This window comes from Eucyclogobius newberryi, unplaced genomic scaffold (genome assembly GCF_026437365.1).
Source record: "Eucyclogobius newberryi isolate DKJ021-1_F unplaced genomic scaffold, fEucNew1.0.hap1 SCAF_157, whole genome shotgun sequence".
Classification (NCBI taxonomy): domain Eukaryota; kingdom Metazoa; phylum Chordata; class Actinopteri; order Gobiiformes; family Gobiidae; genus Eucyclogobius; species Eucyclogobius newberryi.
Window position 1 is genome coordinate 98,027 of NW_027315787.1, and position 17,258 is coordinate 115,284.

At 38.1% G+C, this 17,258-nt stretch overlaps 2 protein-coding genes across 2 annotated transcripts in view; both read left to right on the forward strand.

The window, feature by feature from the left end:
- The first annotated feature begins 11,294 nt into the window (after window positions 1–11,294).
- rpl29 (ribosomal protein L29) lies at window positions 11,295–13,789 on the forward strand. Its single transcript, XM_072447070.1, has 4 exons — window positions 11,295–11,373; window positions 11,757–11,810; window positions 11,888–11,952; window positions 13,624–13,789. The coding sequence occupies exons 2-4, from the start codon at window positions 11,774–11,776 to the stop codon at window positions 13,741–13,743; spliced, it is 222 nt and encodes a 73-aa protein (XP_072303171.1). The 5' UTR covers window positions 11,295–11,373; window positions 11,757–11,773; the 3' UTR covers window positions 13,744–13,789.
- A 577-nt stretch (window positions 13,790–14,366) lies between these two features.
- The window catches only part of iars1 (isoleucyl-tRNA synthetase 1), a 74,972-nt gene continuing 72,080 nt past the window's right edge, over window positions 14,367–17,258 (forward strand). The window contains 2 exon segments of the mRNA XM_072447068.1: window positions 14,367–14,450; window positions 15,659–15,782. Of these exon segments, the coding sequence (XP_072303169.1) occupies window positions 15,664–15,782 (119 nt within the window). The 5' untranslated portion in view covers window positions 14,367–14,450; window positions 15,659–15,663.

A 17,258-nucleotide genomic window follows, 5' to 3' on the forward strand; every position in this document is an offset into this window, starting at 1 on the left:
TGCAGGAAAGTCTTCTGTCATCTGAGACGACTACATTCTAAAATCTCAGTGAATACATTTTGTTTTGTGTCAAAACTACAATTATAAATATATATACACTGAGACGTGTGGTCAATGTTTGCACATCTGAATAAGATAAGCTATTTCTGTTTTTGAATTTAAAAGTTCCAATAATATGTCATGTTTCAAATGAACCTAAGAATGTTTAAGCTTCTTAAAATATAAATAAAAAAGGCAAATATGAAATGAGTGACTTGGTAAAATTTGTTTAAATTTATTTGTGTTCCATGTGAGGAATGTCAGGCTGAATGGTCGGCCCTCAGACACTTTCACCTCGCCAAATCTGGCCTTCTTTGCAAAAAGTTTGGACACCCCTGCAGTAGATGGAGCTCAAAGTAAATTCCTGGTGGTAAATTCGCTTTTTTTTGTTCTAAAACATGAGAAGCCAATGTATAAGTACTCAAGAGCATGTTCAAAGGTAAGAATACAAATAGGTCATACGGTTAAAACATGTCAGACAAACACTTTTCAAATATAAAAAACACATAAATGACAATCCACAGCTTGTAAGGATGAAGTGTCGCTATAAAAAGGAGGAGATTATCAGTTGTGCACTTTTGAAGACGAAGTCAATGGACTCATTTCTATTACTGAGCCTGTTAGGGTAGTTATTAATTTTCATCAACTAATTTAGCAGTTTGCATAAAAAATCTTAAACCTGTGATCTGCATATGTAATAGTTTGATACTACATATTGACATTCTTACTAATTGCCTAACCTTAACCTATTTTAATCTCTTAACATGAAATCATGTTGACAATCTAATAAAAAAAGGATTTATGTCATGGCGACCTTATTTTTGACCCCATAATGGAGATTGTTCCCAATGAAATGGCTGCATAGGTTTTAGTCCCCACAATGTGATAAATATACGCACATTAGATTGTGGGGACATTATGTTGACTTCATTTCCACTGTTTCTAACTTCAACCATAATTTCTATTCATCTAACATTTTGGGTCCTCACAAAGCACTCGATCCTTATGAAGTGACCAAAATGTGATGAATTCCTGCCCATAACAATTCTGTGCATCTTTATTGGGAAGTTTAGTAAAATGGTTTCAATCGATGAGTATGAATCACAATGAGCTTCTGAAAACACTGACTATAATCACATGTATATTTATAAACCAACATATTATTTTGCAGAGGCGGAATTATTGATGTATGGTAATAAAGTGTGTGCTTTTCAAATGCTGTGTTTTTCACTAAATCGATTTTCGAAGAAGCATAATCCAAACGCTCCAAAAATGTTCTGCATCCTAAAAATCACACGTTTTAGTGAGCAGTGACCTCCAAATGTGTCACTCACTTACCTAATGCATTCCCAGCGTCCAAAACAGTCCAGAAAAGTTATAAGCACATTTCATGACACTAAGCCCAGAGCGGGTTATGTTGTCCCGAGTAAAGCTAACAAACATTAGCATTAGCACCCACACTTCCTGCTTCTATGAGAATAAAACAGATTTGACATTATTGAATAAAAAATAGTTTTGTTTTTTCACATTTCAAAACAGTAGAAATCAGGTTCAGGGCCTTTAAAGGAGACATATCATGCAAAACTGACTTGTACCCATACCTCATGGTAACTTTGAGTTGTATTTACTGATTCATGCGTGAATAATGCTGTATTTAAGTGCTCTGAAAATGTCTGTTTTCACCTACCACGATCTCCGCCCACAAACAATAATTATCTACTCATGTCAAAGTGCAGTAGTAAGTACTGGGGGAAAAAATATTTTGAAAAGTGAAACAATGAAACATTATCCTCTCTAAAAGAAATGCTCAACAAATACAAATTGTTACCAAATGAATGTGAAAATGAATGGTTTGTAATTGACTAGCACAGGCCCAAACATTAAACCCTTCATATTTCAATAATGAATGATGGTACTGATATAATGAATCTGTCAGATATGTCAGAAAGGCATGAATAACCCCTCAACAAATGCAGCGTGTTCAATAGCATAACAATATCTTTCCCCATGTTTACCTTTGGATTCAGGCGCGTTATCACAGAACATTTGCTTGTCTCCGTCTGATTGTGTTAATTTATTTCAAGCTTTGTTTGTTTTAATGTGGACAGACGTCTGTTGTCATTTCGATTTCTCTGAAGCAAACGATCCCGACGCACAAGGTCAATAAAAACAGAAAGACAGGACAATGGAGCAAGGACAGGTTTGTATGAGGACAATTATGATTTTAATTACATCACAGTGATTCATGCAAGATTCCCAACCGCTCTCTGATCACAAGAACAAAGAAATGACATCACAACTGAAATGGGAATGTTGCTAACTCGCTATAAACTTGTCTAGACATTTTTTAATGACAATTTGTACAAAACTCAAGATTTTAGTTTTGTTTCCAGTCTTATTTACTACAACTGAAGATCACTTTTCCCACAGGTAGCCAGAGCTTCTATATACTGTATATACTTGTAGTTTCTTCATCTGCCTTTTATCTCAGTAATGTAGTTCCAGTATCTATAATATCCACGGTAATTAATTCATTTAAACAAACATTTTGGCTCCTTCAGTTATTCTGTTGTAAACACTCAGATTTTTGACACTTGTTTGCCTTTTTTCTTTTGACCCATAGCAATATTAATACATAATATGACAAAAATTCACAATTCACTCACAATTCATAACTTACAACAAGAATAACTTTATATTTCCTTGAGGAGTATACTAAAGTAATCTGCTGCTTCTTATAGTGTACAATGTATTGGTGGAATTGGTTAAATCTGCTCACTCTGAGCGTTTTCTGGCTCTGTTTGAGCACAGAGCTGCATTTGAGAGAACATTTGTGAATCACGATACGGCGATTTTACCAAAGTATCATATTGTCAGAAGAATGAGATCACAATTCGATTTCCATCACTGTTTTGGCCAGCCGTACCTCTTACACATGTGATATCTTGCTCGTTTGAGTCCCTGAAGCCTCCACAAACATGCTTGGATTGTGCCTCTTTAGTTACTGTTCTGAGGTCAGCCACAGTTGCAGGAGAGCCGACCTGAATCCCTGTCCCATATGGGGACTTCCCACTACAGCCCTACTTTACTGCAAACACCATTTTTCACTCTAAACAGGAGAGAAAGTCACCTCCTTTTGGATCAGTGAGAAGAACTGCAGCTCTTTTAGTGTGTTCCCATGTTCTGAATTTAGTTATTGACGAATTCAAGCTCCAAATAGTGTCTGTTTTCTTTTTTTGTGTGTGTTTTGTATCAATAGTTATTAATATTTGTGTTTGGTTTAGCTTGTTCTTGAAATTGATAAGTTTCTGCGTATAGATTTCTCCGATAACCTTTTGTAACGTTACTTTTTTGATACCAATTCAGACTCGTGCTCCCTTTTTATTGTATTCATGGGTTTCATTCACGTTGTTGTCACCGCCATGTTGAAGACATCACCACATGCTGTTGCCTCACCGCTGTTAGACAGTCAAAAAAAAACGTTGTGTCTGATGCTAAAATATAACACCCAGACAGTTGGAAATTAGGCTCGTTAAAACTGTCTGCAAGTGGGCTAACGTTTATTAGGCTAACGCAATAGTTGTTAACTAGCATTAGCCAGCTGCTAACTGCCTGAAACAAACAGTCTGGAGTGATTTCTGTAAGTCCACTGGTTCCTCCTGACCACAGTTGCTTTGGAGAGAGCTAATTTTGTGGTTTATACGGGTTGTATACAGCCAGGGGGCATCGGCAAGAATGCACCAGGAGAGATGATCCAGGGTTTTCTCTTTATTAAGTATTTCAGTCAATTATAATGGTGGTTGGTATTTACAAAATTATATATTGAGCATGTAAATATGTGTGTGGTTCTGCAATATAAACAAGAAGAACATAAATCATAATACAATCTGTAAAACAACAACATATAATGCACAAATATACATGAGCTCCGTCATAACTAATGCTGTTAGCACTTAGCTCGAGACACTTACAAATACAGACAATATAAATATAAAGCCTTAACTACACTATTTAACAATTCGAATGGCATGCAACACTTTATAAAGTATAGGAACAAATGCGGGGTCTATGTTTGCTTTCATTTCTAACAACTACTCACTTTTTTATCACGCACACCAAACAACAACCACGAGCTCTACACGATGAAAACTCAGCAAACACGTAGCATCCTCAACCTAACTTGCCTATGCTAACTTGTGATTGGTTACTCGGCCTGTCAATCAAGCACACGGCAGAAACGGAGCAGGTCCTTCGTCACAACAGTAATACATCTCTGGACAAACTGGGTCTTTGGGGATGTTACAGGAGAGGAATCCTATTTGGTACTTTTTGTTGGCAGAGCTCACAGTGAGTATGCAGCTTTCGTCCTCAAGATGGCAGTATGATGTAATGCGTGATGTTACTACTTGTTTGTCTATCAGTCCCTCTTTTCTCTCTCTCTCTTCTCTCTCTCTTGCTCTCTTTCTTCTCTCTCTCCCACTTTCTCTCCCTCTCCTCTCTTTCTTTTATTTTTTAACCCCATCACTCCTGTTCATCCTACTTGCTCTCTTTCCTTCTCTTTCTTTCTCTCTCTTCTCTATTACTCCTCTATTTCTTCTCTCTTCTTTCTCTCTTCTCTCATAATATAGCTACCTTTTCTCTCTCTCTTCTCTCTCTCTCTCTCTCGTTCTCCCTCTCTTTCTCTCTCTTGCTCTCTTTCTCAGCTCTGATTCTTTCACTGTACATCATTTGCGTCACTTTGGCCTGTCTGCATGAATGGAGGCAATGCAGAAAGGACAGATATACACTGGGGTGAATGAAGATGGAGAGATAGAGAACAAGACAGTACGTCCCAGACACCGAATGAAAAGACAGAAAATCATAGACAGACTGACATGAAGTCAGTGTCACAAGCAGAACAACCTGTTTTTAGCCCTGGTCTGGAAATAGCTTTTTGCACATCATGACCAGGAAAAACTTGAAATGAGTCACGGTGTTGCTCAATGGCACGAAGGCAGCTTCCGTTTAGAAGGTCATGCTTATCTAATTGTTTCTTCGTTTGATGAGATAGTGCCTGTGCTGAATAGTTATTATTTTACAAAGTCAAGTAACAGTTTTTGGAGAAAGGTTGAAAATGACAGGAAGAAGAGGTGATACTGCCAAAACAAGAACAGTGACACAGTGCACGTTTAAAGACAAACTTGTATGCTTTTTCCTTCAGCTATTCAGTTTATAGATCATTATTTTACATTTTATTCATTGTAAACAGCAATATTGATCTAAATAGTCGACATGATCACCAACTTTCTCTTCAAAACTGCTGATCTGAAAACTCTTCACAGTGACATTTCGCCCTAACAAGCAACATATTGTCGAATATTGTGGAAAAAATGATTTAAACGTGCGTGAATGGCAGTTGTCAAGGCCCCATGTTGTTGCCGTGTGAGATTGTGGTTGTTTTGTGAGTTTGTGCCGTTAATAGATGTTCTCTCTGCTTCACCTGTCCTCGCTCCCTTTTCCTCTTTACCTTTATCGTGCACCGCATGATACAACACTGTTCATACATATTCTGATCACACACCCTTGACCTCTGCAGACGCTCTCACCTCACCGAGACTTCCGCAGTGAGTTTGTTTGTGTGACTTTCAGCTTGTTTGTTAGTTTGCTGTCGTGGCCTCAGTCATACAGCTCTGATCAACTGATAAGCCCTTAATAGTGACACTTTCATTTACGTGTTTTTGTGTGTGTGTCATTTCTGACCGTACATTATTGACACAGTTTCAGAATTTTTGGAATGATTGCCAGTAAGTACAGAGAAGTGGGCGTCTTATGTTGGTGGTGAGCCCTGGAGCTTCCACTGAAGAACAAAGCAGGATCACTCAAACATGCATGAATCACAATCAAAATACAACTGAGTACACAAAGCGTGAGGGAGCACTTTTATAACATGATTACAAGTTCACAAAAGTCGCCGTGACCGTCTTCCTCCTCTTCTCCTCCACGTGCGCTCGTCTTCTCAGCCTTAACCTTGATGTGTTCTCTCTCTCTCTCTCTTGTTCTCTCTCTCTCTCTCTCTCTCTCTTTTGTTCTCTCACTCTCTCTCGCTCTCACTCTCTCTATCCAGTTTCTCTGCCTTTCCTCTGTTCTTTTCAAGTTTAGGAGGAAGCTCGCAGTTTGAGTGGCCTTAGGGGACTCGTTTTACCGCTGTACCACAAAGAAGAGGTTTTGTTTCCCCCTGATCAAACATTAAAGTTCATCGTTGGGTCACTGAGGAGATGAAAAATGATGTATAATATGATTATTATAAATAACTTTGAATGTTCTTGAAGATTAGATTTATAAAATGAAAATATCTAGACAAAACCTTGCTCATTATTTTATCATTTGTATTTTATCATTTGTAGTATATCCTTCCTTCCTTTCGGCTCCTCGGTTCACTGGTACATTAATCACATCACCTTTTACGTAAGTAAAGAACATATTCGTTGTTAATATCATATCCTTCAATAGTTTTCCTGTAGTATCATTATTTTTGTTATAACCTTTGTGTATTTTCACTGCATTTTTTTCTTGAACCATCTCCAGTTCTTGAGCTCTGTGCTTGTTTTGGATTGATGTGAAAAATTCCCCACAAAAGGATTAGCTATAAACTCCATTCACCAAGATAATTTGAGGAAGTTTAAATATCATACTACTGTATGTAATGGTGTATTCACGTTTATTTGGTCACGAATTAGGCCCATTTTGGTCCTGATGTGGACTTAGTTCGGTCTTGTTCTAACACTTGTTTTGCCCTGATCCTGCGCAGGTTTAGTTTGGGGTTTAGTCCTGGTGCAGTCCCAAATTTGACATGGTGAATGTGCAGGTGTGAACACAGCCTTTATATTTCCTGTGTCATGATCTGATTGTTCATATGGCACTGAGCTTCTTTTTCAAGTGATGAAATAACAGACTGGTGTGCTCTTGGAAGTGTGAATGAACGCATAACATACAACATCTTGCATTCACAACCACAATATCAACCTGTTAGAAATTGTGGAGGTGAGAAAGGAAATTCCCTTGCAATGCTGTTCGACATACGCTGTGCCAGTTTAGTCCTATATTTAGTCCTATAGTTACATCAAAGACTGGTTTAGTCCTTGATTAGAGTTTAGTTATGTTATTGGTTTGGTACAAGTTTGCAAATGCTTCAGTCCAGGGTCTAAGACATGATTTTACCACTCCCTGTCAGCCCATGGATTTGACCTTCATACTCATAGTATTCCGTTATATTATTACTTTACTGTAGATTCTAATTGAGTGTAATTTAGGTGGCCTTCACTTGCACATTCACCATATCAAAATTGGGACTAACCCAAGACTAAATCTGATACCAGACATGAACTGGAACAGGAATAAACCAAGTCCATGTCAGGACTAAAATGGGCCAAATTTATGACAAAAATAACCATATGTGTAAATACATGCTTGCTTCTGGTTTAGTTGGTCTGGTTCTGGTTTGGATTTTTCTTATAGAGGGTTTGTTCCCCGCTCGTCTCCACGGAGAGGTTACTGCTTGGATTGGAATGTTCCACAGTAAAGCATTAAACTATCTACCTCAGTCTCATTTGATTAAAGGTGTTTTTATTGCTCACAAATAGCTTGAATAACATGCATTTTTTTCTGTGAGCAAGTCGGCTCACAGAAAGCTATAGGCTAAGTTTAATGTCTGTCTGTGGAACATTCTAGGCAAAGTCAAAACTCTGCAGTGCTCTTTTAGGGTGCGTTTATACTCCTTCTTTGGTCCTAAATTGATGATGTGGATGTTTCGGTCCTGTGCCGGTCTTTGTTTAGTCCTGATCTAGTCCGGGTTTAGTCTTGAGTTTCGTGCCAATTTTGCTGTGGTGAATGTGCGAACGCCCCTTAGACTCTTCACTATCTTCACTAGCTTTTTAATGTACATTACAACCACCAAACAATTCCTGTTTCTATCTACAGTTCAGCGCATGTGCTGCAAAACCCCTGCACTCCAGCTTGTATTCAGTGGACTGTAGCCTGTTACATCCATACTCCTGTGTGTGATGCTGAGAGCAGAGGAGCTGAGGATGAGGCTCTAAATATAGGATCATGTGCAATTTCTGCTGCCTGAACAGGATTCACCCAACCCCAGCTCTCTGTCACAGAAACGAGCTGAAGGGAAGCCCCAAAGATTCACATTCAATTCCTACTTTATGCACCTGACGCTGATGAATAAACAAGTCAAAGTATTCAGAAAGACAATGAAGGATCATTTAAAAGCAAAGAATGAATTTTGCTCCAAACCACAAGCTTTTACTGACAAATGATGCTATTGCGGGTGATGTAAACCACAAAATCAACAAAACAATAATAAAAAAAGATCAAAAATGTCTATTAATATACCCTATAGGGTCAAATCCAAATAGAGCAGCTCTGCACTGTTATGTAGCATTTAAAGGGGACATATTATGTAATTGAAAAAAAATTTTTTTTTACAGCTTTTAAAACATATAACATAACGGAATTCCCTCGTCATTTGTTTACTCATATTTGTATTTTGGTAAATTCGTGTTTGCATTGTCCTTCATTCGAGGCTTAGGGGCTCCAAACATTTCAGTTTTCACCTACCCCATATCCCTACCCTTGTCACATTTCTACAATATAAGTAAATCTCCTGCTTGTTAATGCACTATTTAAGAGAATAGAGAAATTATGATGTTTTCTTTGGGGATGGAAAACAAATCGCTTTTTTATCAAATAACAAATTTCACCAACAATGTGTCATTAGCAGTTTTTAAAAACATTTAAAACATGAGAGCCTTTGAAAATGGCGTTGAATGAAACACAAATCTGACAAAAATACAGATAACACATTGGATAATCGCAGCATTAAAACCAGCTCTTGTCTGTCGCTTCTGAAGATGTCAAGTATCTAATCTGTCTCTTTGGACTGGCATCTCTGGACATTATGACACCTCATTATTCACAGGATTCTTTGCCGCAGCTACAGCCGATTAAAATAATTACTCCCACGCATTAGCAATGATTTTTGAATCTCATTTACTCATTGTAAAAGGAGAGACGACCATCACAAGAGCATGAGGTAGTCCCGGGGTGAGGTGGATGGTGTAATTGGAGTAATTGGACAAATTGTGCAAAGACAAACCTGCCACAATAGGGAATAATTATGGGCTGTTATAACAGCAGCCGGTCGGTCACGGAGATCATGGCGAGGTCTGATTACATGAGACCACAAGGAGGAAGCAGAAATGAGAAATTTAATCGGTGGTCCCACTGCCCCCGACTGATGGCTCAGGGTCCTGCTGTTAACGCTAGCATTGTATTGCTCGGATAGATTTTTATTACAAGATTATGATTTAGGCCTGTATAGGTTGAGTTACACATCATGAAGAGTTCGATTGAAAAAACAGATAAGTGCCATTTGGAAACAATGGCAAAGGCTTAGAATCAATGTTCTTTTTTTTAATTCAAACAAAATAAACACAGAAAAAGGAACATAACCAGAGAGCAACTCTCTCCATTTTCAAATTAAGTCTGAATGTAGTTTCCCCCATTTGTCTAATGCTGTTACTATCTCAGTCCAGTTTTAGATTGTTGGCTCAGTTTGTGTCATCCATTTTTTAAATGATGGCCCCAAAAAGTGCGCTGGAGAGATATTCATTTATTATGTCCATGGCAAGAGTTTAAGGCCCAGATACATAGTTCTGAAATCCAGTGGGATGTCTGTGACCAAGACTTTTTTGCGACAAAACACGTGATAGTGGTTTGCCTCCTGGCTGCCACAGTTTTCCCCGCAGTCAGCATTTCCCTGTGAATATATAATAAATATATAGTAGAATGGTTGTCCAGATTGTTATTGCAGTTATAGTTAGATAGATATTATTCCCCTTTATGATTTATATGCCTTATTAAAAATAACAAATGCCAAAAAAAGGATTTCTGAGGACAAACGTTCAGAGATATCTGTTTTTACAATTTAACCCAACAGTGTCTCAAAGAACTAGAAGAAAATAAAGCAGATATAAAGCAGTTATAAAGAAAATAAAGCAGACATTATTATATTTTTTGTTCACTTTACAAGTAATATAGGACAATTACTTTATTTTAAGTATAAAACACATGCCTATACAAGAAACACAAATCTAACTTCATGCGTATACTGTTAATGATACTTAAGTAAAAGTGAAATATATTGTGTTGAATGAGGATTCATTAGTCCGACTCTTACTAATCATCTAGACTATTTACATAATGAGAAATAAATTCCCTTGGAAATATTGTCTCATAGGCTCTGTGTTGTGAATTTATATTTTATCATATACAAGGCTACATTTGACTTGCCTAATAGCAGGAATAAGTTGTAGGGAAATTAGTAGTAATTAGTAAAAATAGGCTACTACAGAAACACGAGCAAAACAATCTCTCAAGTAGGTTAAACGTATCCCATATGAAAATACTTTTAGGGTAAAAAAGTTAAAAGTATTTCACTCTTAGATAAAGCATCATATGTAGTGATCTTGATAAAGTATTGGGCAGATGGGATTTTATTTTCAACAGAAGGAATGGAATAAATGACTCAAACTCAACCAATGAATGCAGAATGCTACCATGAAAGTGCAAAAAGTACCCCTCAGCCAATTCAGCAGGTTTCAAACAAGAAAAGTACTTTGTACTTTCAGTCTTAATATTGCGGTGCAGAAACACAGATACCTGCTCTCAAATGTAGTGAAGTAAACATTAAACATATCCACTGTAATATTTACTTAAAGCCTTAAACACTACAGCTTACTGCCTGTAAATGCAGTAGGCCTTCTTTCACTTTTGTATTGTATTAATTTCCACCACTGCCTAATGGCTATTGTCTGTGCTAGACAAACTTTATTGATCCACAAGGGAAATTACGAACACAGTAGCAATATTATAACAAAGAGCAGAAAAGTCAATAGTAATACAATTTTTTAAATGCAAACATTTGTGTCTAATAAGGTATTAATGTTGATGCACAGAGGCTACAAGTAGAATACAATAAAATATTAAATTAAACACACAAAAATTAAACAAGAGCCTATATCTCTACAAGAGCTGTGGTGCACAGAAGAAAATGTAATGGTGACTTTGGTTCTTTATAAATATAACAAAGTGCTCTAATATAGTGACTATTATTCCCAGTATAAATCGATTTTTTTTCCCTTGACGGACAGCGACATCTTGTGGCTGCGTTCTCAAAATGAAATAAAACCACCAGAGGTCGCTGTGACAAAACACAGGCTCAAACCTTTTTATTCTCGTCCGGTACCATGTGCTCCCTCTTCCGGTTGACGTCTGTTCGTGTGGCAGGTATTATTTCCCCCGAGTTACTGTTGTAATCTTCATCAATCTTCAAGTTCTAAACATGCACATCTTAATTCAGCTGGATAATTTAATGCAGATGTTTGCTCACTACATTAACCGCTCGAAATTGTGGACGATGAATGCTTTTAACACCCTATATATTACGTTTAACGTCAGCTAAAGCATAGCAGCTAAATCACCTGCCTGTCCATTGAAATGTTATATAGTTTTCCATGTTTGTATTTTTTTTTGTGTGATTTCTAACATAATTTGATACTCTATTTAGGCGAGTTCTTTATAAATGTATAAATCCTGGTTATTGTTTCATGTCAGTTAGCATTAAAACTTGACGATCGACTATGCTAAATGTTTCCCTCTTTTCCGCCCAGATTAACCAGTCTTCAAAATGGCAAAGTCAAAGAACCACACGTTTCATAACCAGGGTAAGTGGCTGCCATTAAATAAATGTTGTCTAAAATGTCCCTTTTGTGTTTGATCAAATGTTTTTTTGTCTGTTCAGCCCGTAAACACCACAGAAATGGCATCAAGAAGCCCAGATCTCAGCGCTACGAGTCTCTGAAGGGGGTGTGTATGAATATGTGTGTTAAAGCTGCACTGTGGAACTTTTCTGCTTCGTGGAGATGTTAATGATTTACCTGGGATGTGCCATAGCATCATTAGGCAATTATTAGATTACAGGTACTTTGGGTGTTCATAAATAGAATACGCATTCTTGCTGAGGCCTCTTCACTGATATGACCTGTAACTTGGCCAGTTGGCGTTTCCTGCTTATTCTTATGGAGACTGACATGCTTAATGGCGCACAATAGGGCATATCCAGTAAAGACTAACGTTTCCGCGTAGGCCTGTCACAATAACACATTTTGAAGTGTTCTATTGCAACGGGAAACGACAAGATAAACGAATTTATGTAAATAATATTTTAAGATTAACTTCAAGAAGTGAAGAGCAGAGTTTAGTCAGTAGGGCTGTTAGCTTTTGGTCGTTGAATTGGTCAATGTAGTCTTATTTGACTTAATTTGTCAACTATTTCTAGCTAATGAACCTTTTATATTAACCACAGCAAGGAAAAGCCAGAGTGAGTTGGCTGGGTGATGGAAATTCTGAGTTTTGAGAGCTCTTCTAGCACTATGTCTTGCTCTATTTTAGTCAACTTATCGATGCAAAGGGCATTGGTCGATTACGGCGCAATGAGACCATATCGTATTATGGTCAGGGATGTTATTTGACAATCTACAGCTCAATTTACATTCTATAACGCAAACAGTACATATCCCCACTAATGTAAGTTGATATAATTATTGTGACTGGCCTTTTTTGTTTGGAGTAGTGAACCCTCATCTGAGAAAGTTACATGCTCTACTTGTCATAGTTCATTTAAAAGGTCTTAAAAAGTTGTCAGTCAGTGGCTTTCTAAACATTGTGCAGTGTCAGTATTTGGCATAGCTTGTGTTTTGGAGGAACCACAGCATTTTAATTTTATTGGTTCTATTTGATTGTAGGCAGTAAAAGCTTTGCACTTTTTGTGTGTAGAACTTGTTTTATGTTTAAGCTTGTTATAAATGTTAGTTCTCCATAATTGTTCCCTCAAAAGTGTTTTTCATGCGTGTGATACAAATTAAGTACCATGTGTATTTTCCTGGATAAGGGTGGGTGATATTGATAAATCTACAGTATACATTTTGTGTTTCAGCTTGAACTAGTCAAACAATATGTTAACCATGCATCAGGAAAGTGGAGAAGTGAATGTGTGAGACTCATATTACACAAAACATTAATAGACTAAAGTCGATATTCTAATTTTGCACTTATCCGAAACGTCAGTTGCATTAAGTTTTTGATACATATCCCACCTCTAACCTGTAGATTGACTGTTTGCATATAAACAGTTTGCAATAAGATAAGATAATCCTTTATTGTCCACACATGGGGAAATTTCATTGATACAACCTAATCTAGTCATATCTGAGTTTTGATCATTAAACTATTTATTTGACCTTTTTTCTTAAATTTTCTTGTCTTGCTTAAAGGTTCAGTGTAGAGCTTTTTTAATCTTTTGAACTTTGCCAGTGTTGAGCAGCAGGATGGGCTTTTATTTAAAGAAAATTTGCAGAACAATACAAGCCACCTTTTTAAAAAAAAAGTCCTTTTTTCCCTTAATTTTTTCACTGGGGAAAATTTTAAAGATTCTATAATGTATTTTGTGTAATGTTTTTTTCTTCTGTTTTTCTTCAGGTGGATCCTAAGTTCCTGAGGAACATGCGTTTTGCCAAGAAGCATAACAAGAAGGGCATGAAGGCTCAGAATGCGCCTCCTGCTCCTGCGGCCGCCGCACCTGCTGTCGCCCCGAAATAAACTGTTTTCCCCTCTTTTTGTGTTAATAAAGTTATGCTTTGTTGACCATTTCTGTGTCCGGAATAATTCTATGCCTAAATCTGTCCAGTCAGCTTGAATAATGTATATTTAAAAAAAAGATTAAAATTAAAAACAAAACTATGCAAAAGACACGAGTGGCTGATGCTAATCTGGCATTGATTATATTTTAAGTAGTATTGTCCTACATTTATTCAGCTTGGTTTCTTCAAAGAGGCACATAAGGTGACTAAATTTACTTGCATTGTATAAATGTTCTCTTCTGTTACTGGGAGTATGTCAATTATATTTGTAAGAACAAATATGTACTGTCCCGTGTCAAGAATGTAGAGCAGGGCTATTACACTTAATTTTCCAGTGTACAACACACCACTGTAACACCATAAATATATATAAATGGGTGATATATATTATATATAATAGTGGGTGATATGATTCAATCCTTTTGTTGAATAAAGTTTTGTAAAGTTATGTTTTAATGGTTGTCTGATGCAGCTAGAGAACTGGCCTGACTGTTAAGTCACGCCTGATTATAGTTTGTTATTTTTTGTTCAAACATAAAACTGAAGCGATAATATGAAAATTATTCACATGTGTGGGCGTGCCTCTCTGACGCTGTACGTCACTGCGTCACTTCCGCTGACGGTGACCACAGTTTGCATCATTCTGGGAGCCGGACTCAGAAACATGTGAGTATTTCCATTGACTCTAAACTGTCCAAGTGAAAGTCATTTCGCGCTCAACGTTCACCGACATTTTACTGCGATTGGAAACAAATAAGCGTCTACTTTGTCATTGTGTAGACGTTGCTGAAGTCGCAGCATATTCACATTATTTTACCCGGTTAGCTTGAGCGGCTAACAACAGCTGCCTTCATCCTGAGAGAAGTGAACTTGAATTTGTCTTGTAACTTTTATAAAACGCTTTGTCTTTGCTGATGCCATGGACAACAGTTATATGAACATATTGGCTCATAGTTCAGACTCTCTTTGGACTTTTGTGTTCAGTTTAGATTTTTAGTTTAGAAATCAGAATCAGAAAAGGTTTATTGCAATTGTCAATGAACAGAATTCACAAACATAGGAACTTGCTTTGATGATTCGGCGCAACATAACACAATGAATAATGATAAAACAACCTATATAATATCAAAAAGGGCATGCATTAAAGAAAAACTCTTTAAATCTGCTATATGATAAAAATAGGCTTACTTTGTACACAATTTACAGTTGTGCAGAAAGTGAACAGTGCAGTGAGTGACTGATTAAATTCGTTAAAGGTGTTTAGATGGGTACATCAGAAATTTACTGTTGATTTACACCATCAGGAAGGTCATGGTAACCAGAGTGTAATACTTTTGGAATAGTTCAGCCAAAAAGCTGTGACCTCTGACCTCTGCTGGCCAGTGGTCAGTTCTGCTGCTGTACAGGGGAGTGGTCACCTGTGTGTGTACTGTGTATACAACCACCATGGAGCCAGTCGGTGTTAATGGATTCATTCATCTGACCACATCATATTATTTTGTGATATGTCAAAAAGTTATTGAAGGGATTTCATTAAATGTTGATATGTTGATAAGTTCTAAATGTATTAATTAAGGAGGTAACAGTAATATATCTGAACTTTCTGGGCATGTATTTTCACTACAAATCTTACAACCTGTATAATTTCATACGGTTAGTGCAAACAACAAGCATTTTGAATGAGGCCATTCAAATATTTCTGACCCGACAGCCGACGTGGACCTCCCGGGAGCAGATGCCTCGACTAGACAAGCAATATTTTGACAGCCAAAAAAAACTTCACCGTAATCAATTTTCATGACTCCTCACTGCATAAATGTAATAGTAATACAAGTATTAATATAAAATTTCACAAACTTCTTATTTCTGTGCAGACACCATGGTGGAGCGAGTCCCTGAGAGCATCAATTTTCCCTCTGAAGAGGAGAAAATCCTGCAGTTTTGGAATGAAAAAGACTGTTTCCAGGAGTGTCTCAAACAGGCCAAGAACAGGCCAAGGTACAGCTGTTTCACTGCATTAGAAAATAAGCTTTGACCTGAGCATGTTTTGCCCTTTTATGGAACGCTTAATGTTCTTGTTCTTCTTGCTCTTCTTGTTAGGCCCGAGCCCCAGCAGGGCGGAGGGCCTATTGCTCCCGCAACGCTGCCGAAGGCAGCGTTGCAACTGTCTGACCAAACATGCGGGCGCAGCCCGCATGTTTGGTACCCTGTCGCCCCTGGCAAGTACAGTGAACTAGCCCATGCCGAAGGCATGGATCATGCATACTTACTCCTGCTATGACAGAAATAGTCAACAATTAGTGAATGGGCGTAGCCCATTCACTAATTGTTGACAACAGCAGCGCGAAGCGCTGCATTCCTCCAAAAACCCTCCTGGCATCGTCCCGTACGCGAGAATCCATGCCGCAGGCATGGGCCATGCTTGTATCTGCTCAAATTAATGGAAGTCTATGGGGAGTGGGCGGGGCATCCCGACGGAATAGGGAGTGACAAGCGCGTAAGCGCTCGTAATGATGATTCCACCCCATGGCGGCATCGGGAAGGCTTAGAGCTTTCAAACGATGTATAATTTGTTGTTATAGTGGAAACGGCTATATTGTTTTTGCTAAAAATATTATTATTTTTATTAGGCCCGAGCCCCAGCAGGGGGAGGGCCTATTGCTCCCGCAACGCTGCCGAAGGCAGCGTTGCAACTGTCTGACCAAACATGCGGGCGCAGCCCGCATGTTTGGTACCCCGTCGCCCCTGGCAAGTACAGTGAACTAGCCCATGCCGAAGGCATGGATCATGCATACTTACTCCTGCTATGACAGAAATAGTCAACAATTAGTGAATGGGCGTAGCCCATTCACTAATTGTTGACAACAGCAGCGCGAAGCGCTGCATTCCTCCAAAAACCCTCCTGGCATCGTCCCGTACGCGAGAATCCATGCCGCAGGCATGGGCCATGCTTGTATCTGCTCAAATCAATGGAAGTCTATGGGGAGTGGGCGGGGCATCCCGACGGAATAGGGAGTGACGAGCGCGTAAGCGCTCGTAATGATGATTCCACCCCATGGCGGCATCGGGAAGGCTTAGAGCTTTCAAACGATGTATCATTTGTTGTTATAGTAAAAACGGCTATATTGTTTTTGCTAAAAATATTATTATTATTATTATTATTATTATTTTTCTTGTTCTTCTTCAGCGCTTTGATCTCTAATTTGACCCCCTGAACATGCTCAAAAACTCACCAAACTTTGCCCAAAATTCAGAATCGGCGAAAAATTTTATTTTTTCTGGGCCATTTTTTTTTTCGTTAAAAAATGGCGCGACAGCGCCACCGACAAAAGTCAAAATACATTGCGCCTATGGGAGACGCCCCGAGGTCAACTTTGGCGTAAAGCTACGAAATTCGGGACACGCATTCCTCTCGTGAGGATAAACAAAAAAAATCATTGTGGCCACGCCCCCAAACTTACCCTATGGCCGCCA